Genomic DNA, 27,985 nt, shown 5'->3' with positions numbered 1-27,985 from the left:
CCACTCCAGTATATCAGTGTATACATATATACAATCTATTTAAAATATCCAAGGATAATCAATTTTTTAATTGATTATCCTTGTATTGTATTTCTTTGATGTAAAGTATTTAAATTGCAGGCAGTATTTCTATTTATTTATTATTATTATTTTTTTTTTTAGTTTTTATCTGTCTTCTAACAACGAAACATAAATTGAACAGTTAATTTCAAGAAACGAGGTCACAGTGATGTGATCAGCTGTAATGGAGGTTGTCAGTTCAGAGTTATTGATTTGATGAAAGGTTGAGTTAGTAGTTTAATCTTTACAAGATCTGTTTACAAATGTTGTTGCACTGGTCAGTATAATCGAAGTAACCTCAATATAGCTGACGATAAAAAGCTTTTTCTTCCTCCAAAAAGTTATATTTTGAAGTTTTCTGTGAATATTCGAAATCTTGGAAAAAAAGATTGCTGTTGTATGCGACGTTCACAATTGACAATACATCGCAATTCGTGACTCTTTAATCAGGTAAACGAAAGGTACTTGTAATTATCTGGTAATTTTGATTTGTAACTTTATTTCATTAGAAATGAGTTGCACATCTGATCATAACTATGGACATCGCTTCCTTTCATTAATCTCGTGTTCTGCTTTTATTATTACATAAGTGATAGTATATAAGTATTATATTCTTTGAGTATGGAGTTGAACCATGAAGATTTTCAGTAGCTGATGCAGGTTGCCAATGCCAGTTCTGATGAGCAGTAACCATGAAAATATCTGCAGATAATGTATGTAGATAATATAAGTCGCATGGGATGAATCTAATACTTATAATCTGATTTATCAGATTCTAAGTATTTGGTACATTAAGGGGAAAAAAAAACAGTAAACACCAGGTAAGGATAGAAGAGGTAATCAGTCCTTGGTTGAAGGGAAGGGAAGGCAAGGCAGTTTTTTTAAAAATGCACTCAGATTAAATTTCTGATAAACTTGTGCTGTCTGATTTGATGTCCTTTTAAGGGAAGGAATGACAAATCGTTAAGTTGATTTAGGTTTTGAAAGTTGATATTTATCATCGATTCTAAAAAAGATGCTTTTTTTTTTACTTATTATATTCTTTCTGATGATGCCTATGTAATATGAAGCAAAAGATTAGAAGGGATAAATCTTTATTTGCTAACCATGTGTTCTAAGTATTATTCATTTTCCTAGGATACATGACACACATTTCTCTAAAAAAAAAAAGAAGTTTAATTCACTACTGATTTCTTCAAGTATCAGCTGTTTGCTGATGGTACCTTTCATGCATAGTTGATATATATATATATATATATATATATATATATCGTAACAATTAGAGTAAATCCTTTGCATTGAAATCTGAAAGCAAGTTGACATCTTTGGCATCATGAATTATTTATATATTTATTTTTTAATTACAAACAGAAGAAGTGATTCAACATCTGTAATACATTAATATGATGGATAGATAATATTGATAATATTGGATACTTGGTAATATTGAATATCTGCAGGTTATACTCTTCAGTAAATGTTCAAGAGGGAAGGGTTTTCAAAGTAGAATAGCAGACAGAATGAATGAAGAAGAAAAAAAATTATTCTTTGAGTATGGAGTTGAACCATGAAGATTTTCAGTAGCTGATGCAGGTTCTGTAGCAGGTTGCCAATGCCAGTTCTGATGAGCAGTAACCATGAAAATATCTGCAGGTAATGTATGTCAGAAACTGAATATATGAAAGAGTATAATCAGCTGATGCAAAAGGTCATTAAACAACCTAATTGCTGTCTCTGTATTAAGAGTCCAAGATTTTTAGGAAACTGTTAGAGCACTGTCCTAAATAATGAGAACGGTTTTTATTTGCTGGACAGGATTGTAATTTTATGTAGTTAACAGTTGTTTGCTTTAAGGTTTTCTCTCTCTCTTCTTGTTGTGAAATGCTAAGAAAAGAAGAGAAGTCTCATCTTGTCTACAGATTTGGGTGTTGTCAGGAACACAACTGGAAGAAAAGTACTTTCTGAGGGGGGGGGGAGATTGAGTTTTGAAAGTTTTGTTCAAAAACTTTCAAAACTCGATCTTGCCTTTTTTTTTATTTTTATTTTTTAACAAATTTGTCAGACTTCCCCCCCACACACACCCTGCTGAAAAATGGTTTAGAGTTCAGAATATAGGATTGTAGAAGATCTAAACATTTTGTTGATGTGTATAGTATAAGATTTATCAAATGAGAAAGAAGAATGCAGTGTATGTTCATCAACCGAACTGAGGATTAGATTTGCACTTAACTGGTCATGAATATATGGGAAGAGAGTGGTTAAACAGCCTTGGTATTAGTTTCAAAGTTTGAAGTCAAAGATCACTCACCACCTCATCAATGTTCAGTGACAGATGACACAATGCTAGTATCCCATTTGCACAAGATAAATCATAAGGAGCTACTTAATAGGCCTTTGTGCCAAACTCAATGAAATGCTGGAGAGGTATTAAGAATAATCAACTAAGTTTCTTCCAACTTTTCCAAGACATTTTTCAAATGATAGGTGGGTGACATAAGCAAGATTCCTTGTTCAACAGTAACAGAATTCATATGATTGTTTATTAGCTGTTTTGGGGCAGAGATTTGTTTAGGAATAGATCGAATATTGGCTAATTTCCACACTTCACTACATATACCATTACAACAGTAAAGAGCTGGATTACAGAAAAATGTTCATTTGTTTGCAGATGATGTGAAGCTTGGAAGGATTATTAGTAATAGCACTGATGTTGTGACCCTTGGCAACTCTTATATATGCTTGACATCCTCAGTATTGCAGTCCTCTGGGTTACCTTTACTAGGTTTGTGATGCGTCCCCCTAAACTTCAAAATTATGTCAACCACCACCACAAACTCTTGCCTCTTCCAGTTCTTTAAGTATAGTTCCACCAACAGAGTATGCAACTTTCCACCATTGGATACCATATTTCAAGATATTACATTTTGTTGCATTAAAGCGACATCCTTATATTCATCCATCTGTCTAGCTTATTCAAATCCTCCTTGAATAAGCTGGACAGATCAATGAATGTATAAGAATGTCACTTTAATGCAACTAAATGTAATGTCTTGAAATATGGTATCCAATGGTGGAAAGTTGCATACTCTGTTGGTGGAACTATACTTAAAGAATTGGAAGAGGCGCAAGGGCTTGTGGTGGTGGTGGTTGACATAATTTTGAGGTTTAGGGGACACATCACAAACTAGTAAAGGTAACCTAGAGGACTCTGTAATACTGAGGATGTCAATCATATATATGAGTTGTGATTCTGTTGTATAAAGTCCTGATGAGACCACATCTGGATTATTGTGCTCAAATCTGGTCACTAGTATTTGAGGAGGATAAAGTAAATAAACCTTGGAATGGGTACAGGGGCAGATAAAAATAATATCAGAATTGTGCAGTTTTAGTTATGAAGGTAGGAGGAGAGGTACACTACAGAGTTTGTCTCCCTTTGTCTTCTATCTGCCAAAGAAAGCAGATAGGGCATACAAACTCTGTAGTCTTCCTCTCCTCCTACCTTCATAACTAACACTGAGAAGTATTTACAGGATTAACACTGAGGAGATGCTTCATATTGCAGGACAAGAGGAAGGAACATGGACAAGGGCCATTCCTGAAAGTTGCAAAAGTATGAGTAAAACTGGTAAAGAGGATGAGAATTGGTTTTTTGCATGGAGGATGCTGGGACCATGGAATGTATCACCGAATAACTCTGTACATTTCTGATATTATTATTTGGTAAGACTGTACACAGTGGATGCATTTTAGGAATAGTATGATAGATTTTGTTTTCTAAAATGGGCCTCCTTCAGTGAGTCTTGTGATGCCATTGAGGTCTTGAATAATAATAACAAAGAGGCAGCAGAAATTGCAGTTTGGTTGAGTCGGGTGTTTTGAATTACAGCAATAAAAGTTATGAAGTCAGTGTCATGCTATTGGTGGTTACTAATATGTTGTTTTGGCACTAGTTTTTGTTTTTCTGGATGAAAAATTTAAGATTCTGGAACAGACATATTTAATGGCCTTGTTGGCTGAGAGGATTAGTGTAATCATTGTCCAACCAGCAGGCTGTAGGTTTAAATCCTGCAATGGGTATAAGTGTTTGTTATTGTCTTTAGATGGGGGATTAATTTCATCACCTGGTAAATTGGAGGATTTTTTGGAGGAAAGACTAAAGGACTTGTTGGTATCAAAGCAGATTCAGGATTCTTCTGATTTCTTTCTGATGAAACAATAACTCTTGTAGCTAGCTATTCTTCATATTGTGGGAATTGTAAATGGAAGTACTTTTCCATAATCACGTGGGCAAGAACTGGAGAAGAATTATGTCAGGATGGCACCTGCTGAATATGAGTGACATATTCAGCAAGTACCATCCTGACATAAATCCAGCATATCACAAAGTGATATGCTGGATTTTTTTTTTTCTATTTGATTTTTAATTATAAAAATTTAATTATTTCTTATAAAGCAATTTTTACTATTTTAGCACTTTATTTTTAAACTTTTTAATTTAGCTTTTCGTTTTTTTATTTATTGATTGATTTTTTTTAAAATTTCAGTTTCCATGTTTCTGATCCATAGCCTTTTAACATTACTGAAGATCTTAATTTTGGTTTTATTATAATATCTGGATGGTTTCTATATGTTATTCAATTTTCTAATACTGAGCAGTATTTTCCTCTGCTTTCAATCTCAACATTAGCTCCCAAATATGTAAAATTTTTAACTTCTAATGCATATGGTCAATTTTTAATTTCTTTCTGGCATATGCTGTTCAATTTAAGAACTTTTATTATATTCATATATTCAAAAAGTTCAATTTTTTCAACTGTTTTATATAATGCTTCCAATTTTTCTTATATATCAGTGTGCTTTGATGATATGAAAACTATGTCATGTGTATAATCTAGATCTTCCATTTTATTCCTCTCCTTATATTGCTGTAGTTACATATTCATGTAACTTTTCTCATAATGTAATCAATAATTATATCAAAAGTAATCCAGACATTTCACACCAGTCTTTATCTCAACATATTCTGATGTTTGCTGTACAATAACAAAACTTACTTCCTTTATACATTTCTCTTATTCTCACATATTTGTCAGGAATTCCATTATTCACACAATAATACACCATACTTCTTGAACTCATTCACTGACCTAGCACTCTCACCTAACCTCTAGCAATCCATTCCATCCCTTCACCACTCTCCAAGCAAAAATCTAGTTCTGATACCCTTGTCATCTGCACTCCTATGTAAGTAAGTTCCAGGGTGATCCCTAATTTTTTCTCTCTTCTTGTCATGCATTGAAAATTTTCTTTGCACTATAAAACCTGTTTAGTCTTTAGGTAATGCATGGTCTTTATTATCTGATGTGAGGCTGTTGTCCTACTTATCAGAGGATGGAACTGACTCAAAAAAAATTTGGGATTAAGCTTCCCATGGTACTGATGTGCTGAGTCTATAAAGATGAAATTTCATGCAGATGTGAGATAAGGTGGCATTTTCTGTTAGCAGATTAGAAAAATCTGAAAATAGTATATTTCTGAGTTTAACTGCTCTCCCCACCGCCAAATTTTGAATTATGCCTTGAACTTGACTACCCTTGCCATTGACGACCCCTCTTTCTCTCTCTCTCTCTCTATATATATATATATATATTCATTCATCTTTTATTTTCTGACTGAAACCGAGAAAATAGATAAGTTAATTTAATGGAGCACACAACATGTTTCATCAAAACGGCTTCTTTAGGTGTGGGAACATTTAAACCAAATTAAAAATCCATAAAAACACTGTGCCATTATAATAACAGACTTGTAAACTGAAGTTAAGCTTGAATTGTCTTTATACTCCGTTCAGTAGTTCTACTGTTGTGCAAATGCGAGCGTATGTTCACGCATATGCCAGTATTATCTAATGGCAGAACTATGCAAGTCAGGTAGACTATAACTGAGGTTGCTGTTGATGTGATAAGGGTCTAGTACAATTTCTTTGGACACAACTATGTGCTGTTCTACTTCATCGTAACAAATATAAATGTTTGATGTTGCGTTCCAATCTCCTCCATGTTGGCAGCCTTCATCGTTTGTGTTCACTGAAAATAAGATGTGATTTGAGAGTGTGCTTGCTCTGATTCTATTGTATGAAATGTCTCTCTGATGTTCCTCTAGCCATAGGAGGATTGACTTCTCAGTCTGGTCATAGTATGGCCTCCCACAATCACATATTATTTTATATACACCGGGGAACTGAAGATGGTTATGAGCTTGTTTTGGGTGGCTTTGAACTGACCTTAGTTTCGGAAGAGTTGAAAAACACGTTTTTATATTAAATTTTTCAAAATTCTTCCTAGTTTCCGGGAGAGTGAGCTGATGTATGGTAAAGAAAATGTCAATGCAAATTTACTTCATATGGAAGCAATATTTGCGATCAACAATGCAAAAACACCAGTCGACAACATTTCTCCTGGTGAAAGACTAGCTATCAAAAAAACTTAACAGGAATAGAGATATTATTATCCTCGAAGCAGACAAGGGCAATGTAACGGTCCTACTAAATGAAACAGTTTATCACGAAAAAATCCTGACATTACTAGAATCAGATACCTACTCTGAACTAGACTGAGATCCAACAAGAAAGATACATAACGAACAAACAATCTGCTTAAGATGACAACGAAACTTCCAAGAAACACAGGTCTTTTTCTTCAGTCCTTACATCCACTTATTCCAAGATTATACGGCCTTCCAAAGGTGCATAAAGCAAATTATCTGCTCAGACCATTAATTGATAGTATTGATTCACCGACATATAGATTATCAAAATATCTAGAATCCTCCTTACAAATCTTCCTCTTACATTAAAAATTCAATGGACTTCGCTTCTAAAATCAAAGATATAAAGCTGAAGAATTCTGATATTATGGCGAGCTTTGATGTTGTGGCACTTTTTACAAATGTTCCAATGTAAGATGTTCTCAGCATTTTAAAAACAAGAATTCTAAAAAGATTTTTGCTCTCCTCTCACACTGTATTAGTTTGGAGTATTTTAAGTTCGAAGAGAAAATTTATAAACAAAAAAGGACTAAGCTATGGGTAGCCTCTTGTCTCCAATACTGGCCAACATTTTCTTCAAAGATTTCAAGGAAAAAGTCATCTCTAAAGTAACATTTTTCTCTACACCATGCTCCCATGGTGTAGAGAATCTTCACATCTTCCTAAATCATTTAAACAACTTCCACCGAGACATAAAATTTACCGTCTAGATCGAAGAAAATGGTTCCCTTTCATTTCTAGACATGAAGCTTACTAAGATGTCTGATTCTTTACAGATCTCGATCTTCAGGAAATCAACACAAATGGATAGTACCTACATGCATCCTCACATCACTATCCTACATAAAAGTTAGGTATCATTTTCACATTGTCTCACCATGCTTGCTCAGTATTGCCTGATGAAGAAGAACTAAAATATCTAGAAAGAACTTTCTTAAATAATGGATACTGTTCCAAAAGCATTAAGAGGCAACTATACCTGTGCCCTAACAACCCCAGGGGTTATATTTCTTTACTGTACATCAGCTCGCTCTCCCGGAAACTAGGAAGAATTTTGAAAAAATTTTATATAAAAATGTGTTTTTCAACTCTTCCAAAACTAAGGTCAGTTCTAAGCCACCTGAAACAAGCTCATAACCATCTTCAGTTCCCCGGTGTATATAAAATAATATGTGATTGTGGGAGGCCATACTATGACCAGACTGAGAAGTTAATCCTCTTACGGCTAGAGAAACATCAGAGAGACATTTCATACAATACAATTAGCGCAAGCACACTCTCAAGTCATGTCTTATTTTCAGTGAACACAAATAATGAAGGCCATCAACACAGAGTAGATTGGAACGCAAAATCAAATGTTTATATTTGTCACGATGAAGTGGAACAGCACATAGTTGTGTCCAAAGAAATTGTACTAGACCCTTCTCACATCAACAGCAACCTCAGTTGTAGTCTACCTGACTCGCATAGTTCTGCCATTAGATAATACTGGCATATGCATGAACTCATATGCTCGCATTTGCACAACAATAGAACTACAGAATGGACTTGAACGGCAATTCAACTTAACTTCAGTTTACGTCTGTTATTATAATGGCACAGTGTTTTTATGTTTTTTTTAATTTGATTTAAATGTTACCACACCTAAAGAAGTCGTTTTGATGAAACATGTTGTGTGCTCCATTAAATTAACTTATCTATTTTCTCGGTTTCAGTCAGTCAAAAAAAGATGAACATATCTAATCACCGAGTCAATGTAACTAATGATCACACACACACACACACACATATATATATATATATTATTCTAGATCAGAGTACAGCAGGGAATGTTGTGACAAAGATGACTAAAATTAATGCTGCAGGCATAGTTTTGACACAAATTTAAAATACTGTCCTTGATTTCATCACACAAAGCAAAACAAAAAATACCATTTATATTATTACTATTTGGTTACCTCCATGGAGTCAACAGACTCATTGTGAGAGACCCACTCAACCAGCAACATGTCTGTCATAATGAGCTTTGAAGTTATTTACACTACCTGTACTCACAATGTATTCAGGCAATGCATTTCACTCACTGACAACTCTCCACACACATAAAACCCTTCTCCTCACACCCTTTTTCACCATATCTTTATACAACTTCCAGGGATGATCTGTTGTTATTACCATCTTAACATCCACTCTTTTTTATAATTTCTTCCATATTAATTCGATAGAATCCCTTAACTAACTTGAAGGTTTCTATCATATCTCCTCTTTTCCTCCTATCCACCAATCTTGGTAATCCACATTCTCTCAAATGCTCTTCATAACCAACACTCCATAGTCCTGACATCACTTCATCTTTGGACCCTCTCTAGTGTTTCCACATCATAATGAAAACTAGGTAACCAAATGTGACCATAATAGTACATATGTAGTCTGACCACTGCCTTATATAGAGGCACCATCATTTCCTCATCCCTACATGTCAATTTACTTTTTATCATAACTGCAATGCTATGTGCTCCTGAAACTTCGGTCCACTGTCTACCATCAATTCAGGATCCCAAATCTCATCCACTTCCTGAAGTACAGCTCCATCAATACAGTATATAACCTTATGTCTGGGTATCCCAAAGTGTAACACCTTGCATTTTTTTAATATTAAAATTGCAACTAAACATTTGTCCAAGCTAAAAGTCTATTCAAATCTTCCTCTAGAGAATTAACATCAGCACTACTCCTGATAATTCTACCCAACTTTGCATCATCGGCAAACATTTGAAAATCCCCAGTCAATCCACATGAAATATCATTAACAAATAAATTAAACAGTTGGGCCCAAGAACAGAACTCTGAGGCACACCATTGGTCATCTGCCTTTTCTGAGACACGGCTCTGTCATACACAAGTTGCTGGTATTGTTCAGAGAGCCAATCTCCGATCCATCTAACCAATAAACTATTCCTATCCTCTTCAGCTTGTACATCAACATATCATGTGATAATCTATCAAATGCTTTTGCAAAGTTCAAGAATATCACTGTATATATGACTCTCCCTTATCCAACACATCCATCACCTTATCATAAAACATAAGCAGATTACTAAAACAAGACCTGCTCTTCACATATCCATGCTGACCATCATAGAGAATTTTATGTAGATCAACCCAATCCTGTATTCCATTTCTAACTGAATTTTCCAACACTTTGATAACAATTGCAGATATACAGACAGTCTATAATTAGAAACTTCTGTTCTCAAACTGTGCTTGTGGAGAGAGAGAGAGATTATTTTGCCTTCTTTCCACTCCTTAGGAATCTTCATAGCTGCAAGACTTTCATTAAATGACAAGGACATTGCTAACAATTTTGCACGTTCTCTAAAAATACATGGTGATATGTCATCCATTCCCACAGCCTTATTAATATCTAACCCAAGCAACACTTGATACACCTCGGATTCTTTCACTTTTAATTCTCCTTATTCTTGCCTCCCTTTTACGTGTTGCACAGCATCATTCACACCCTTACAATATACATTGATGAAATGTTTGTTAAATAATTCCACTATATCATTTGTTATGGTTATTCTGCTACCATAACTATCTACCAGCATCAAACTGTCATAATTATTTTTCCTTTTGCTTGTCACATAGCAGAAAAATTCCTTTGAATTAGCCTTGACCTGATTGGCCAATCTCCTCTCATATTCTCCTTTTTCTTTTTTAAACCATTCTTGTCTGTAAGCTATCAGTGGAGATTGAATTACCCCACTTAGTCTCCAAAAGTTAGGTAGGGCTAAAACAGCTTTGCCTACTCTCTATATGGGAATAAAAGGCATTAGCTGATTTGTTTTTTGAAAAAGAGCCTGTGTAGCTCAATGGATGTGGTGTTTGCACACCACGGCACTTGATCGCATGAAGGAAGACTTATTTTCAAATCTAGTCAGTAACTAGAGGAAATTTTTCCAAAGCCTTTTTTCAATCGGTTCCTGAGTTAGTCGATCTCTGGCACTGGCAAGTGGTTTTTCCTCCTGGAAACTTGGGTTTTTCATCCCATAAGCTCAAGAAAATCGACTGTAGAACCCACACTATTTCAGATATTAAATATAATGTGTTAGGGATCACAAGTTGGCAGCACTTGTTGAGCTGTCTCTTCCCTTGCTTCCACTTCATTAGTGATAGCCTTGGGCTAGCTATCTCTATGTGTGTAGAGGCTTAAGTGCTGTGAGGACATCATGTTGGAGGCTTAATGAATTTTTTACAACACTCAAAAAGAATTAAAATAGAATTTAATACTTCCTATATTTCGTCCTAGTCACTAGGACATCTACGGGGATTACAAAAACAATTAATGTAACATATACACAAATAACAAACAATACTAAGCCAAACCACGTGGGTGACACTAAAGTCTATCTAGGTAGAGCGCCCGCTAAGGGCAGTAGTAGGTGGCCTGGAATGTAAGGTGGGAACTCTGGTGATGAGTGTTTCCTAAATCAAATCGGAAACACTCATCACCAGAGTTCCCACCTTGTCACATAGCAGGAATTTAGGAAACTCATCACCAGAGTTCCCACCTTACATTCCAGGCCACCTACTACTGCCCTTAGAGGGCGCTCTACCTAGATAGGACTTTAGTGTCACCCACGTGGTTGGGCTTAGTATTGTTTGTTATTTGTGTATATGTTACATTAATTGTTTTTGTAATCCCCGTAGATGTGTGGGAACTAGGACGAAATATAGGAAGTATTAAATTCTATTTTAATTCTTTTTGAGTGTTGTAAAAAATCCATTAAGCCTCCAACATGATGCTAGCTATCTCTGATTGGCTACCAGTGGAGATTGAACTCCCCACTCAGTCTGTGAAAGTTAGATAGGGCTAAAATGGCCTTACCTACTCCCTATCAATCAGTAAAACTGTTTGGCATGTTTATAATAATCTTTGTTTTCATATATTAAAATTCATGTGACACACCAATATGGTGTTATTAGGATTTAAATGAAAACACTATGTGCTGACCATGCTAAATACATTTATCAAATACAAATATTTGTATACAAAATAATTAGTATATTAACATGTAAATTAACATAATATAAAAGTGAAACAGCAATTACCCTAAAAATGGTTTATACATACACATATCGGCCACTGGATTAGAAACCTTTATGCAGATGTATGTAAACTTCACTTATGCAGCGTATATGCAAAACACACTGCATAAGTGAAATGTATATGCAAAATACTATACTTGGTCATGTGTGTCAGAACCATCTGTTCTAGGCAAGTATTTAAGAATGCTGCTGATCAGTAATTATCAATAGTGTTGATCACAGTAAGAAAAACAAAGAATCTTTCAGAGTTCTATGAAGGATTTATTGTGTGTGTACTGGTGTAGCCGGAGTCATGATTTTGAAAACAGCAGAGCTGACTGATTTCTCAAAAAGTGAGATATCCTGGATACTTAATCAGTGGAAAAATAGCCCACATTGCTTCTCTAAGAGACATAACTGTGGTCCTAATACAGTCAGTCTGTCAGGAATAAAATTATAGTTGACTGCAAAGGCTTGTATGGACAAGCAGAACTTTCTGTGTGCAGCAGTTGACCAAAGCATTTAATGAAGGCTGTTTCTAACCCATATCTCATCGAACTATGCTCAGGGAATTGAAGAAGATTGGTATTGGCAGAGTTGCACGCCTATACGGAAACTACTAAATTCTGCAAAGAACTGGAAAGTTTATCTACAGTTGTGTGAGAACACTGTGACTGATGTTGTCAGACTGAAAAAAAGTCATGTGGTCCAACGAGTCACGGTCACCTTGTTCTATACTGATAATAGGCAGAGTTTGGTGTGAGCCCCATGAAGCAATGAACCCAGCTTTTTTTTTTATGTTGACCCCTTACATGAGAGGTTGTTGATCAACCTAGCTTGCCTTGTCAACACAATTCAAGGTTGTAGAGGTGATGTCTTGGTGTAGGGCATGTGCTGTTGGTGTATGGAACAGGTTACCTGATATTGCTGGAATGTCTGGTGTCCTCCAAGGAATATCTTAACATTAGTCCTGATCAAATCCATCCTGCAATGCTGACTTGAAAAAGTCAGCATTGCATGATGGATTTGCATGTGACAGTTGTTTCATGGATGACAATGCTACTGTCCATCACACAAGAATTGTTCAGTAGTGGTTCAGCCAGCATGATGATAACTTTCACCATCTTCCCTGGCCCTTACAAAGGCCAGATATGAACCCCATTGAGAATGTATGGGACATGTTAGAAAAAATAGATCCAGGAGCAAAGTCCTCTTCTGTCAAGTCTGAGCCAGTTACAGTACTGTCTGGTGAATGCAGGTATGTTATAGCCATAGATGCAATCCAACACCTTGTGAAAAATATGCCAAATTGCATATATGCTATATTTTGGGCTAAAGGAAGTCCTACATGGTATTAAATAAAAGTTTCTAATTCAGCGACCAGTATGTGTATTAATATATTTTAATAAAAATGCTCCTTTCTTAAAACACCATGTCTTTGCTTTGAATCTAAAACCATGGCTTTGACTCTTTCATTCTTATCCTCCTGCAGCATTTCTTCCTCTCCTCTCTACCATCACTGAATAATGTTCTGCATTGCTGAATTCAAAGGTTCAGATTTTATACCCAGAGCATTACCCTTTGTGTCAGAATTTTTTTTTTTTTTTAACTGCAAATATTGTCTTATACATCAACATATATGGTGTGTGAGTCAGACTGGTTCTACTGAGCTTCTCCTGTGATGACTTAATTTTGTCTATATTGTAAATTCATTATAATATTCTTACCGAGAAGTTTCTTTGAAGAATGTAAAAGCAGAAAGTATACAGTGATGGATAACATTTCAGATATGCCATGCAGCTAATCACTAAAGAAGAATAAAAGATTTTGAGCTTAAAATAGTGCCATTTAAAAGACATTGATATCTTTAAAAAATAATATATCTGAATTAATGGCTGATGTCTATTCTCAGAATGTGTTGTGTACTTAGTTTTTGAAACACTGAGAATTCATTATTAACATCGTGAAACATTTATATGATTGGCATGCACTTATATTAATGTTTTTCTTTCTCCTTTCAGGAATATATTTTCATCATTTCTATTACATTTTGTAATGGCTGTTAGTCGGTTTATGTTGGCGACATTTGATGTCACTAATACACTTCTGAAATATAGAGCTCCTGCAGGAGAACATTATGCTAAAACAGCCAAACTGTTTGGAATTGATGCCAATCCTCAGAATCTCTCCAGAGCATATAAAGAGAGTTGGAAACTTTTGAGTGAGTCGCATCCAATTTTTGGTGCAACAAAAGGGTTGACTCCGTACATGTTTTGGCAAAAAGTAGTTCATAAAACATTTAGAGATGCTGGGTATATCCATGTTAGTGATGAACAAATTGCAAAAATTACATGTTGCATGTGTAAAGATTACAGCACAAAAGAATGTTGGTATGTTGCACCTGGAACCCACATCCTTCTACAGAGACTGCAAAAATCAGGTGTGATATTGGGCATTATTTCTAATTTTGATGATACTTTAGAAACTCTTCTTCAGGATGTTGGATTGAGGCATTATTTTAGTTTTGTCATTGCTTCGTACATTGAAAAATGTGAGAAACCTAGTTCAAAAATTTTCAATTCTGCTTTGCAAAAAGTACACCTACCAGTTAATTCCACAGATGCTGTTCATATTGGAGACAATTTTAAACTTGACTATCTTGCAGCAAAAAGAGCAGGTTGGAATGCAATACTTGTACTAAGTGATCATGATTCTCATAATGAAACAGGCTATTGCTTACCAACCAATGATGTAGTATTCAGCATCGGTGAAGTGGCAGATCATATTTTATTGGAAAATATTGATTATTCATCTAATAATACTTCAGTACATACAGCTTAACATTATTAATAGCTGCAAGAATATATTTTGCTATTTGATAAAAATACAAAGTGCATTTTGTTTTTGTTGTTACTGAAATCCATATGCTAAAATTTATTAATATGAAAATATATAACAGACTTTACGCAAAATGCTGCAAGTGAGATTCTGCTTATAGTGTATCATTTGCCATCCATGTAGATTTCTTATTTTTTATACAGATCAAAAATTGATATTCTTTTCATTGTACTATTTTCAATAATAATAGAATATTATTATTATTATTATTATAAAAACCTCCATGGAGTCAAAGCCTCATCGTGGGAGGTCCACTGTTATACACACAGTTTATCATACTGTGCCATGAATGTATTCACTGTCTCTGCACACACCACACTCTCTGGGCAAAGCATTCCAATCACTCACCACTCTCCATGCAAAAAACCTGCTCCTCACTCCCTTGCTCACACCCTCCTTATACAGCTTTCAGGAATGACCTCTTGTTCTCCTGCTATCCTCACCCATTCTGTGCAAAACCTCCCTGACGTTAATCTGGTAATAACCACTTAACAGCTTATATGTCTCAATCATATCCCCCCCCCCCCCTCCTCCTTCTATCCACCAATTTCTGCAAATTGCATTTTGTCAATCTGTCTTCATACTCTACATTCCAGAGACCAGAAACCACCTTAGTCAATCGCCTTTAAACTTTTTCCAACGCAATTTCATCTTTTTGAAAACCAGGTGACCAGATCTGTGCACAGTAATCCATATGTGGCCTGATCAAAGCCTTATACAAAGGAACCATAACATCCTTACTTCTACAAGTCAATGTTTGATTTTGACTGGTAATCATTGACTTCTACAAGTCAGTAATTACCAGTCTTATAATTCCACATATATCCCTTTCTAACAGACATCCTCGAATGACTGGTCACCCTGCACGTGATCACCTCATGGTCACTCTCACCAACTGGTGGAAGATTTGACACCTCATTTATAATAACATCATCTGATGAGATGATCAAATCCAATTTTAATATAATTGGATTTGAATGTGCCTCCATTACATGCTGCCTAAGGTAATTATTTCAAAAACTCCAAAAATTCATTTTCTTTACCCCCCAGATGCAGTCTCTTGCTTCCAGTCTATATTACCATAATTAAAGTCGCCCATAATGATAACTCGTTTCTTGCTAGCTAGCCAATTTGCCTATACATTTCCTTCTCATCACCCTCCATATTACCAGGTCTATAGTAACACCCAACTAAATATTTCATCCTGTTAACTTCTACCTCATACCATACGGCCTCAAAACCGTGACCACTATTTGCACCTTGCAATTCCACCTTAGATGGGCACAACTCATCTACTATCATTAACAGTACTCCTCCTCCCTTTCTTCCCTGTCTATTTTCACAAAAAATATCATATCCGTTCATCTCTATTCTTGTCAGGATGTCATCGTCATCTAACCACGTCTCACTTATACCAACAATTTTGGGGCGAACAGACTCGAGCAAAGCAACAATTTCGTTCCCCTTATTTCGAATACTTCTAGCATTAGTGAATAAACATAATAAATCGTTACTCCTTCTACAAGTCCTAAGAACATCACTCCTGCGATGTGACTCTTCAATACCTTCCCCTGTCACTTCCTCTATATTACCACCAATTCTACAACTTTCTTCACATCTAAACTCTTTCCACCCATCCCAGGCCATCTCAATTTGTGGTTGTCCGCTTACACATTCACTTCTGAATTCAACACGCGCATGTTTCATAAAGTTTTTCCCCGTCCACCCTGACTCTCCCCGTTTCCCTGTGAATATGGTGCATAATAATATGACACGTTCTTTTACAAATGGTAGAATATATATATTCCAATCAGAACCAGCACCTAGTATTTTTCTTGTGTGTGCGATTAATGTTCGGCACCTTTCGAAAAAAGTTTTTTTTTTTTTTTTAATAAAGTTTGAATAAAACAGGAAATGAAAAACAAATGAAAACCGCTTTACAGTATAATGTTACCTACGGATTAGTCTTGCTTATAATTTTTTTTTACATAGAGCTCAACAATTAATCATAAGTTGATTTATGATACATCGAAAAACACAGAACAACTATTTTAGGTATATTTTCGTAAATTTTAATAAAAAAATTACAGTGATATAATTGGGTCCAGGATACAATTTCAGAATTTATTTGTTCGTTTCCGGGAAGATCTGAAGGGACACAACCGATGTACATTCATAATTATATGTACCATTCGTTGTTCATTTAAACTCTTATCTCATATTTTTTGACATTTTTTGTGCCTTTTCTTCTGCAGCGCCTGTATATATTGCACACTTTTCACACGCCACCAGCCGGGCCTGATTCCAATACATCATAGCATTTATCAAAATATGAATTATCCAGATTAAGGAATCACTTAGTACTGTTATATTAGTAATATATAATGATATAAATTAGATGCAATCAAATTGCATTTAATTTATCTATTTTTACAAACATCCTATTTTAATATTATTTATTCTTTTTTGTATAGGTACCTGATTTTTACTAAGTGAAAATTTTTGTTTTTTATTCCTGAAAACATTCCTTTGGTTCAAAGATTTATAATTATATACTTATATATTTATATATGATATTTGACTGTATTTCATTTATTGCATTCATTCTATATTTACAACTGTAACAATTATCAATGTTGAATTCCACATGTATATTTCTAAAGAACATTTTTTCTTTTTTTTTATTGTGTTGATTTTAATGATTTTTATCTTAAAATCTTTATTGATTTTTTTTTTCTCAAATGAAAAACACACTTTTGAAATTTCTATTTTATTAAATTATATATATTCAGATTTATCTGAATGTTAAGGGTCGTCGTCGTCTGGTAGCATCCTCTAGCAAGAGGGTTGCAGCAGATGAGCAGCTCTTCTCCATTTCTCTCTGTCTGTCGCTTCCATCATTCTTAAACCAGTCCATTCCACGATGTCATTAAACCACTCTCTAGTTGGTCTTCCACGTCTTCTCTTCCCCTCAACTTTCCCTTGTAATATAGTTCTTGTCAGGTGTACTGAAGAACCTCTCAGAAGATGTCCTGCAAATCTAGTCTTTCTTTGCATAATATTCTTTAACAGTGTTCTTTCCATCCCAACTCGTCTTAAAACCTCTTGATTTGATATTCTTTCTGTATAGCTAATCTTTTCCATCTTTCTATAACACCACATTTCCAATGCATTAATTCTTTCCATATCTCTCTTTCTTAGTGTCCATGACTCACTTCCATAACTTGCAATACTCCAAACTGTTGCTTTAACTATTCCAATTCTAACGCCTATTTTCGTGTTCTTGTTTATTAAAATTCTCTTTATTTCCATAAATGCCGATTTAGCTTTGCCTATTCTATTTCTAATGTCCAACTCTGAAGTTCCTTTCTCTGAGATCCAGCTACCTAAATATTGAAATCTTTCCACTTCTAAAATCTTTCCTCCACATCTTATTTTTACATTATCTCCTATTTTTCTACCCATTATCATTATCTTGGTCTTTTTTGTGTTAATTCTTAGTCCATACTCTTTACAAGAGTTTTCAATTCTTTGAATAATTTGTTGTAACCCATTTTCACTTTCTGCCATCACTACTACATCATCCACATATCTTAAGTTATTAATGATTCTTCTGTTTATTTTTATTCCTTCTTCTACATCCTCAAGTGCCTCTCTAAACATTTTGTTCACTATAAAAATTAAACAATAATGGTGATAACTTGCATCCTTGTCTGACTCCTCTCTCCACCGGGAATTCTCCTGTTTCCTCTCCATTTACACATCATCATCATCATCATACGTATCAAGGATTTAGGCCTAGTATGGCCTGTTCCGGCCTTAGAAGTCATCGTTGAATTGTTTAAGAGGACGTCCTGGTTTTCTTTTTCCTAATGGCTTGTACTTTAAGGCTTGTTTTGGTAATCTTTCTGTTTTCATTCTTTGAACGTGTTCCATCCATCTATGTTTATATATTTTAATTTTTTCAATTACTGGTTCTTGGTTTAATTCTTTCATAATATCTTCATTTCTTTTGTGATCAAATAGGGTATACTTTGCAGTTTTTCTCATAAACTTCATTTCTGCTGTTGTTAATCTTTGTTTGTCTTTTTGTTTTATTGTCCAGATTTCGCTTCCATACATTAAGACCGGTAGGGCTAATGTATTGTATACTTTTAGCCTGGTTTGTTTTTGAACTAGGTTTGGTTTGGTTTATATCTTTTTCAATTTCATAAGTGATCATACATCCTAGGTAGTTAAATGAATTCACCTATTCTAAGATCTTGTTATCTAATACTATTTTAGTTCTTGCTGGATCTTGTCCTTTAAAGGTCATAGTTTTTAATTTTTCTGTTGATATTATCATACCATAATCTTTGGATATCTCATTTAGATTTAAAATAGCTTTCTGTAAGTTATCTTCAGAATTTGTAATTATTATTTGGTCGTCTGCAAAGAGGAGAGTGTTTAAGTTAACTGTAGGTGAAAGTTTAATTCCTTGATGTAAATTTTTACTCCATTTTATTATTATTTCATTTAAGTAGATATTAAAAAGAGTTGCTGAGAGGGGACATCCCTGTCAGAACCCTTGGTTTATCTCTCTTGTATATGATAGCTCATGATTTAATCTTATTTGTATTTGATTATTTTCATATATATACTTGTGACAGCTTTTAGGATATTATTTGGTATTTGTCTTTCTTTTAATATGTTAAATAGTATGTTTCCTTTAACTTTGTCAAATGCTTTTTCAAAGTCAATAAATGCAATATGTGTTTCTAAATTATATTCTCTTCTTTTCTCTATTATTAATTTTAGGCAGAAGGCTGGGTCTATACATGATCGTCCTTTTCTAAATCCATTTTGTACCTCTAGAATAAAGTTTTCGGAATATTTCATTAGTTTGTTATTTAAGATTCTGCTGTATGTTTTGTAACGTGAATTTAGTATACTGATACCTCTATAGTTTTTAGGGTCATCTCTATTACCTTTCTTAAAGATAGGAATCACAATTGCTTTTTTCCATTCTATTGGGGGGATACCAGTTGAGTAAGTTTTATTTAAAAATAATGAGTCTTCCTTTGAATCTTGTTCTTGCATATTTATATAGTTCTGAACCTAGCTTATCTTCTCCAGGTGATTTTCCATTTCTTGTTTCTTTCAGGCTGATTTCTAATTCTTCTTCAGTTATTTCCTTTTCATTTTCGTTAATTGTTTGCCAGTTGTCTTTTTTAAAATATTTGTCTGTCCACTGTTCTGTGTAGTAATTTAGAAATTCTTCTAATTTCAATTCAGTGTTTAATTTTATGTTTTCTTTGGTATCTGCATTTAGGTGTTTCAAAATCTTATATACATTGGGTCTTATTTTATATAAATCATGTTCTAAGTTAGAAACAAATTTATTCCATGATTCTCTGTCTTTTTCTGACTTCTCTTTTAGCTATGGCTCTTATTCTTTTATATTCTATTTCATCTTCTAATCTTTTACTGCTTAACCATTTGTGATAGGCTTCTTTTTTCTTTTTGATTATTTCTTTGATTGTATCATCCCAGATCTTCAGTTTTTTTCTTTTATTGAATTTTTTGGTCTTTCCTAAGCTTTCGTTTGCTGCTGCATTTAGTATCGTTTTTATATTAAGCCATTCTATTTCTATTTCTTCATTTTGTTTTATTTTATCTAGATACTGGTTAATTCTTTGTTCATATAGCCATTGTACATTTGTGTCATTCAATAGTCTAGTTTTATAAACAAATGTTTCAATTTTTGAAACATGAAACATTTTGAAAGACCCCATGGCCCTCGAGTACTCTAATAGCACAAGGGTCATAAAGTAAGAAGAGTTGGCTGATAAGGCCTTATAGCAAAGATTAAAGTAAGTGGGTCTTCCTCAAAGTAGAAGAAGGAGAGGATAGATCCAGCTAGGGGTCCATGGGAGTGCCGCTTCCCTTACAATCAAGATGATTGCCCCTTATGGCCCTGTTGGTCCACGAGTCCTTATTCAGTATATTCGGACCACCCCACCATATATATATATACACACACACACATAGTGGGCTCCCCCTATCCGCCACCCGGGGGACGCGCTCTCTAGGGGTTACAGGGTCCCTAGGGTCCCATTTACACATACTGATGCTATTTGTGACCAATATAATCTCTTTAAAATTTACAAGTCATAAGTGTCAATATCAGCATTTTCTAGAATGTCAAAAAGCCTTTCATGTTTCACTGTATCAAATGCCTTTTCAAAATCTAGAAATCCCAAAAACAACTTTCCACCATGGTTTAGTGTTTTCTCCCCAATAATTCTTAGACAAGGTATAGCCTCTCTAGTTCCTCTGTTGGTTCTGAATCCAAACTGTTCCTCATTTCTTTTTCTATTTTATTCCTAATTCTCTCTAAAATTATTTGCACCAGAATTTTTGCTGTGCGAGTTATAAGACTTATCGTTCTAAAATTGTTAAGGTCTAAAACTCCCGTCTTTTTTGGAATGAGGATAAAAATTGATCTTCTAAACTCCTCTGGTAATTCTTGTCCTTCATAAATTCCGTTAATAATTTGCCATAACACTTCCATACCTTTTTCACCTATATTCCTTATGAGTTCTATCTGTATACCATCTATTCCAGGGGATTTGGAATTTCATCTTCTTTCATCTTTTGAATTGTGAGATTCAATTCCTCCCTCATGATGCACAGTCTCTGCCCACTATGTTCTTTCTTTGATTTTCTCCTCTTTCCCTGTTATGTTAAGGGTACATGAGAAAAATCAGCACTTTTATAAGTTCATATTTAAAAAAAAAAAATTATAGCATCATGAGGTGCTGACTTATCTTCAATTTGCCAGATAATTCTTATGAAATATGTCTATAGAAATCATGGCTATTAAACTTATTAAAGTGTATTAACACAAATTATTTTCTAAGTCAGATATATCTAATTACTTTATTAATAATGTTTTTCAACTTATTATATTATATTATATTGAAAATCTGATTTTTCTGAGTAAAATAAAGAACTATATAAATATTTCAATTGCATATTTATTTTATTATATAACTTATTAATTATATGAAGAGCCAAAGGCTTCATTTCCTCAGTGTTGCACTCCCTAAAGGGTCAGTTGTAACACTATCCAGGTATTTGCTTACGCTTGGACTCTCCGAACTTTACATATTTACTATCTTCGGCATGAAACTCTTTGAGTTTCTTATTCGGCTATGAAACAATATGGGATGTAATATCCCTTGACTTAAATAATATTATTATACAACATTTTAATATGTATTTTTGTGCTAATTGGAGTTTTGAAGTGGCACATGCCTTGTTTAATATCTAGAGTAGGGGTTCTGGTTTATTTTCCCCCACTACCCCCAGTAGGCAAACTGGCTTTGAACACATGAAATTAAGCAAACATAATACACTAGTTTCATAGTATGAATTGCTTCAGCTGCAAATAAAAATAAACCAAGCCATTCCCCATCCCCCCTCTTCTAAATGCAGTGTGTGAATAATACCCTTCCAGGGCATATTCAACATACTCCATTTTGAGCATACAGCACTTAGATGGCACTGCAATTTGGCCATGACATAGTACCTAGGCCTGACCCCATCAAATGAGTCAGGAGACTTTGCAGTCAGCTAGCACTCACTGCTACACATTCTGTCAGATTGTGTGCCTGTTGTGTGTGAGTGGGGGGAGGGGTTTGAGTAGTATGCGGAAGGCACTGTCGAAGCTATGCTATGAAAAGGAGATGTCACTCTCTGTATGTGCATGTCCAAGAGTATCTTTTCTCTGCATGTCCTTACTCTGCTTTCCTCGGTTACCTAATCAAAACAATGAGAGCATCATTGTGATTAAAATAAATCTTACTCACAAACCTAAGTGAGGCATGAAACAAACTATACAAAACATGATAAAATCACTATAAATAATCACTTTCACATCTGTTTTTTTCATGTTAATCTGTGGCATAAATGCCAACATAAATAATGTATACTGTCACTTACAGAAATCTAGACCAGATCTCCTAATCTTGACTAAGCCCAAATTGTAGCTACAGTCTGCCTTCAGTGTCCAAATTACATACTGTGTGATTTCTTTTACCAGAAGAGCACAACATTGACACCTGTGCCTTTCTTAGATCAGACACTGGTTTCCAGAGAATGCTAAATTTTGAATCCTTCTTTTATCCTCTGGCTAAGTTACCTTGCCCAGTTCAGTTACAATCATCTGCTGTATTTACTGCTCTCCAAATTTCAAAAATTACTCTGACCTATTTACCTTCTTATCCACGAAGCTCAAATTTCTGCAATTCAGCTATTCAAATGGTGACGTCATCTTCCTAAGTAACTTACCTCTTTAATATGAGTGTTAGATTGGCCCAAGTTCCAAAGGAGAGGAAAGAGGTCAAACTTGTTCAACTTCATGAAGGGGGGGGGGAAATAAGACTAAGACTCTGAAATATACGATGATCTGCTTATCTGGAGTTGTGGTCAAGGTGCTAGAGAAGTAAGCAAGGACCAGATTCAGAACTAGGTTGACAGTAGCAGAATTCTCTTTGATGGACAGCATTGGTTTGGTAAAGGAAGATCAGGTTTTAGTAATCTGCTTACTTATTATAATGAGGTGACAAATGCATTGGACTGGTGTGGGGGGGTTGCATACACAGTATTATTATTATTATTTGACACCTCCAGGGAGTCCAAGACTCATTGAGGGAGGGCACCTACTCTACAACTCTCCATCTCCACCACGGGATTCAAACCCTTTGGCTGGAGAGTGGATATGTTAACCACTCAACTTGGCCAACCAGGCCAGTATATTTAGATTTTGCAAAAGCCTTCAATAAATTGCAACATGACAAGCTGGTAATTAAATTGGAACAGATGGGGTTGGATGGTAGATTGACTGTGTGATGAGTATTAACACGTTATCTATGTGGGGTGATATCCCACAACAGGAAAGTCGCTAGTGGTGCTTCAAAGGGGTTTGTATTGGAGCTGTTTTTTTTTTTTTTTTTTGTAAATGACATTGGTAAGCACTTGCATGGTGGCATGCAGTTGTTTGCAGGTGATGATGCAAAGTCAGGGAGAACTATGAGGAGTAGAATAGATGTAGCCTTGCAGCAGGACTTGAATATACCAGGTAAGTAGAGATACCAGTTCATTGTAGCAAAGTGTAAGATTTCAAATGGGAGGCAGAGTATGAGATTGGTGTATGTGTGGCAAGGATATCTTAGAAGAGGTGGAGGAGATGAATGATCTTGAGGTAATCAGGAACAGATGAGGTTGGATGGTAGTTGCATTGGTGGATAGGAACCTAAAATTTCAGAGACATTTTGCTAAAATTGTGAGGACAGCACATTGGATTATGGCAATGATGCAGAGAACACAGACATGTAAAAGTAAGGATGTGATGATTCCATTGCAAGGCTTTGGTCAGACTGCATATGGATTACTGTGCATGGATTTAGTTGCCTGTTTTTCAAAAAGGATAAAGTGTTGGAAAGGATTCAGAGACAATTGACTAAGTCAGTTTCAGGTCAGCTTCATGTTGAGTATGAAGACAGATTGAGAGAATGTAAATTGCGGAGCTTAGTGGATGGGGGGGAGAACATGATCGAGACATAACTTGTAAGGGATAATACCAGATTAATGTGGATGATATTTTTCATAGAATGGCTGTATACAGGAGAACAAAAGGCAGTTCCTAGAAGTGCTATGAACAAGGGAATGAGGAGTAAAAGTGGGACCTCCTACAATGAGTTTCTTGACTCGATGGAAGTCTGATGACAATAATTTCCATTAAGCATTGACCTAATGCAAATCATACAACTACCAATCTGAATACCTGATAATCCTCTCCCAATACCATTCATCTTTTCTTAATCACTTCCCCTTCTAGATATACTCTAAATATCACTGCTGCTCTAAATAATTCAGATCACAATCTTGTGCAAGTTTCCTCTCTTACAGATGCCTTCCATCCAGTCACTCCCAATCTCCTGTCCTCTGGTACTACAAAGAACCGAGTAGGACACCCTCCAGAACTTCTGTTCATCCTTCCTCTAATCATACTACTGCTTCCATGCTTCTGATCCAAATGCCTGTTCTGAGAGAGAGTCACAGAAATTATCTTCACACTCACAAAGGCCTTCATTCCCTGTTCCATTCCAAATCTCACCCACTCTCTAAGCCATGATTTAACAAAAGGTGTATATAATCACTTGAAAAAAAAAAATTCAGCATACTGCAAGTGACTTGTAGTATGCTGACTAATTTGTCAAGTGAAAAGCATGGCAAAGGGGATTCCTTTGCCATGCTTTTCACTTGACAAATTATATTTGTTGTAAACTTTTATACTAACTTTTCAAGCTGCCAACATCTCCCCTTCCTCCAAAAATAGAATATTTGTGTAGCCAGTGAAATAAATTATGGTAAGAGAAAAATTTTAGCCTACAATCATTGCATTCCCAGACCATCACTGTTTTCACAAGACAAAGAAATGGACTTAAGTCTCAGGAATTCCCATTATTGTTTTCACTTACAGCAGTTTATTGTAATATTTATAATCGAGACTTAACTTATTTAATTACTTGGAAAAATAATGTGAACGTTTCAAATTATTTTTCCAAATGTCAACAAAATTGCTATAAACTCCCAGGTGTTCTTTTGTGACATTTCAAAAAAACATTGCTCTGATATATATTAATTTCATTTTTAGTCTGTATTTTTAATGGTAATAGCAGTGTTGTAACTATGATTGTTTTGTATCCTCTCTGCACAAAGCAGGGAGAATACAAGTGGGCTCATTGACATTTCATAGGGTCTATCACTTTCATTAATATTTATGTATCTTTTTATGCGGAGATGGCACTAAATGATAATATTTTTTATCATAAAAATGAAATTATTAGGAAAGCCCTTAATTTCTGGAATATTCCTTGGCCTAGAAACATAAGTTGGTGGGATCTTATACGACAGATATAAAAACAGATTTTTAATATATGATAGGAGAAGAGTGAATCCCTAGAGGTTAGGAAACGAAGACAGCTTTGTTTCATGCTAAGTAGTGAAGAGTGGAATTCTTCCAGAGGAAGGGATGAATACATCATCATAAACCTTCCCTTAACTTTAAACGCAATCTTGATGTTATAATTGTTTTATTTTTGCTTATAAATGTCAGGCAAATTTAAATGTACTGATTAAGTTTAATAAAAATATTAATAATTTAATATCTATTTCTTTCAGCATATAAGACATTTTTATTCTTGCTGTGATGACTTCGGTTCGGTTTTCTCTTGTTACATTTGATGTTACCAACACACTTCTGAAACTAAAATTACCTGTAGGTGAACAGTATGCCAATACAGCCAAACTGTATGGAATTGAATCTAATCCATCAACTCTCCAAGAAGCATTCAAGCAAGTTTGGACATTTTTAAGCAAAGCACATCCTGCTTTCGGGGCAACAACTGGCTTAACATCAGAGTGGTGGTGGACAGAATTAGTCAAGCAGACATTCAAAACAGCTGGTTATTCAGGTAATAATGATCTTGCAGCAGTTGCTTCACAGTTGTATAAAGACTATAGTAAAAAAACATGCTGGAATGTTGTTCCAGGTGTCCATGGCACGCTGCAAAAATTACAAGCATCAGGCATACTCTTAGGTGTTATTTCAAACTTTGATGATCGTTTAGAAACAATTTTAACTGATGTTTCATTACAAAAATATTTCAGTTTTATTCTAACTTCTTATGCTGTGAAATGTGAGAAACCTAGTCGGCAAATTTTTGATATGGCTTTGCACTGTGTTAAGAATTTAAAACTAAAAGCAGAAAATGCCCTCCACATTGGAGACAATGTTGAACTAGATTATTTTGCAGCCAGAGAAGCAGGATGGAATGCACTTCTTCTGTTAGAGAAGGAACTTGTTGAAAGTATTGCAAAAAACAAACAAATACCATCAGAGAATATGGTATCCAACTTCACTGACATAATCATACATGTAGATAAAAAAAAATAATCACCTGCAAAAGTCATGAATGGTGTTTTATGAATATTTCATACATTTTGAAAGGTTTTATGAATCTTATTTTGTTTTAGGGATATTTAGGGACTCTGTTTACATTACAGAGTCCAGAGACTCTGTAATGTAAACAAGAATATTTTTTTTTGTTCTTCTCAATAAATTATATTCTGAAGTTTTACAAAAAAAAACTTTATTATTTTAGTAGAATTTATTAGTGAATTAAAATCCCAAGCAGTTATATTGAACTTATTTTGCCAAAGTAACATATTTAGTTTGAGTTCACATTTCAGATTTTTGGAACACATTCTTAAAGCTGTAACAATCAAATTCTTGATATGTATGTTCAGCAGGTGAATGGGATACTATGATGGTACTACATGATTTTCCTTCTAATTGATCTCTTACCTGTCAGGAGTACAGTATTGTCATATCTTATATTTTGGTCTTCTAAGATGCATCTAACTACATAGTCCACCAGGATTTTGGTGGATCCAGTGGAGTGATACATTCCTAGCATAAAACACTTCTTGCTAACTAACCATTCATCTGCCAATCTGTGGAGTGATACATTCCTAGCATATCACACCAGTGGAGTGATACATTCCTAGCATAAAACACTTCTTGCTAACTAACCATTCATCTGCCAATCTGATTGAGTGATCATGCTGCCTGAGATCAACTCTGCTCACACATTTATGAATGTTAATAATGTCAAGTTCATTCCTAATATCTTTGTTTTTAATATGACATCTCTACAGCTCTTTAATTTTTCTCAGAACTCTCATATTGGTCTCTTGTATTTTAACAAATGTTATATTTATAACCCAGTTCTTGGATTCATAAATTAAAATTGGTTTGAACACTACCTTGTATACAACTAGCTTAGCAATTTAATGAATTTCTCTTATTTCATATCAATTTATTCATTTGGCTTCCCACTACAGCAGTTTTACTTATTCTGTTGTCTGTTTCCATATATAATTATCATGCTCACTAAAAATTGCACTCAAATAGTTGAATTGTTTTATTTATTCTACAGTTTCTCCGTTCAGGATGCAGCTAATGTTTTCAATGTTTCTGCATGTTTTCATAGTCCGTCTTTTTATTGTACATTTTCATTACAATTTATTAGTTATTCAATTTAGTTAAGGAATCTACAGACTTGTATTGTAGTTATTTAAGAGTATAACATCTGCATAAAGTAAAGAGCTGAGATTAACATGTACAATTTTGATATCAGGCCTAATGCTACTTTCCTACATAATGTGATCCATATAGATGATGAATAACCGTGGAGATATTGCACACCCTTGTCTTACTACCTTGACTGTTATTTGCCTGATTTTACATCATACATCTTCCTGTATATCCCCCTTC

The 27,985-nt window shown here is 34.7% G+C and overlaps 2 protein-coding genes across 2 annotated transcripts; both read left to right on the top strand.

The window, feature by feature from the left end:
• The first annotated feature begins 259 nt into the window (after positions 1–259).
• On the top strand, positions 260–26,684 carry LOC150103855 (haloacid dehalogenase-like hydrolase domain-containing protein 3). The gene is made up of 2 exons (XM_090397154.1): positions 260–510; positions 25,828–26,684. The coding sequence occupies exon 2, from the start codon at positions 25,856–25,858 to the stop codon at positions 26,600–26,602; it is 747 nt and encodes a 248-aa protein (XP_090253280.1). The 5' UTR covers positions 260–510; positions 25,828–25,855; the 3' UTR covers positions 26,603–26,684.
• LOC150103856 (haloacid dehalogenase-like hydrolase domain-containing protein 3) lies at positions 414–14,541 on the top strand. The gene is made up of 2 exons (XM_090397077.1): positions 414–521; positions 13,722–14,541. The coding sequence occupies exon 2, from the start codon at positions 13,756–13,758 to the stop codon at positions 14,539–14,541; it is 786 nt and encodes a 261-aa protein (XP_090253203.1). The 5' UTR covers positions 414–521; positions 13,722–13,755.
• Positions 26,685–27,985: the final 1,301 nt, after the last annotated feature.

The sequence above is a fragment of the Typopeltis vanoorti genome, chromosome 8, assembly GCF_054136105.1.
Source record: "Typopeltis vanoorti isolate ZY-2024b chromosome 8, IOZ_Tvanoo_1.0, whole genome shotgun sequence".
NCBI classification, from domain to species: domain Eukaryota; kingdom Metazoa; phylum Arthropoda; class Arachnida; order Uropygi; family Thelyphonidae; genus Typopeltis; species Typopeltis vanoorti.
The sequence above is the reverse complement of the archived record's forward strand: the minus strand, read 5'-3'. Positions and strand labels throughout refer to the sequence as shown.

Bases quoted from the DNA above. Each gene is read 5' to 3' on its own strand.
- LOC150103855 (XM_090397154.1), top strand. From the start codon at position 25,856: ATGACTTCGGTTCGGTTTTCTCTTGTTACATTTGATGTTACCAACACA.
- LOC150103856 (XM_090397077.1), top strand. From the start codon at position 13,756: ATGGCTGTTAGTCGGTTTATGTTGGCGACATTTGATGTCACTAATACA.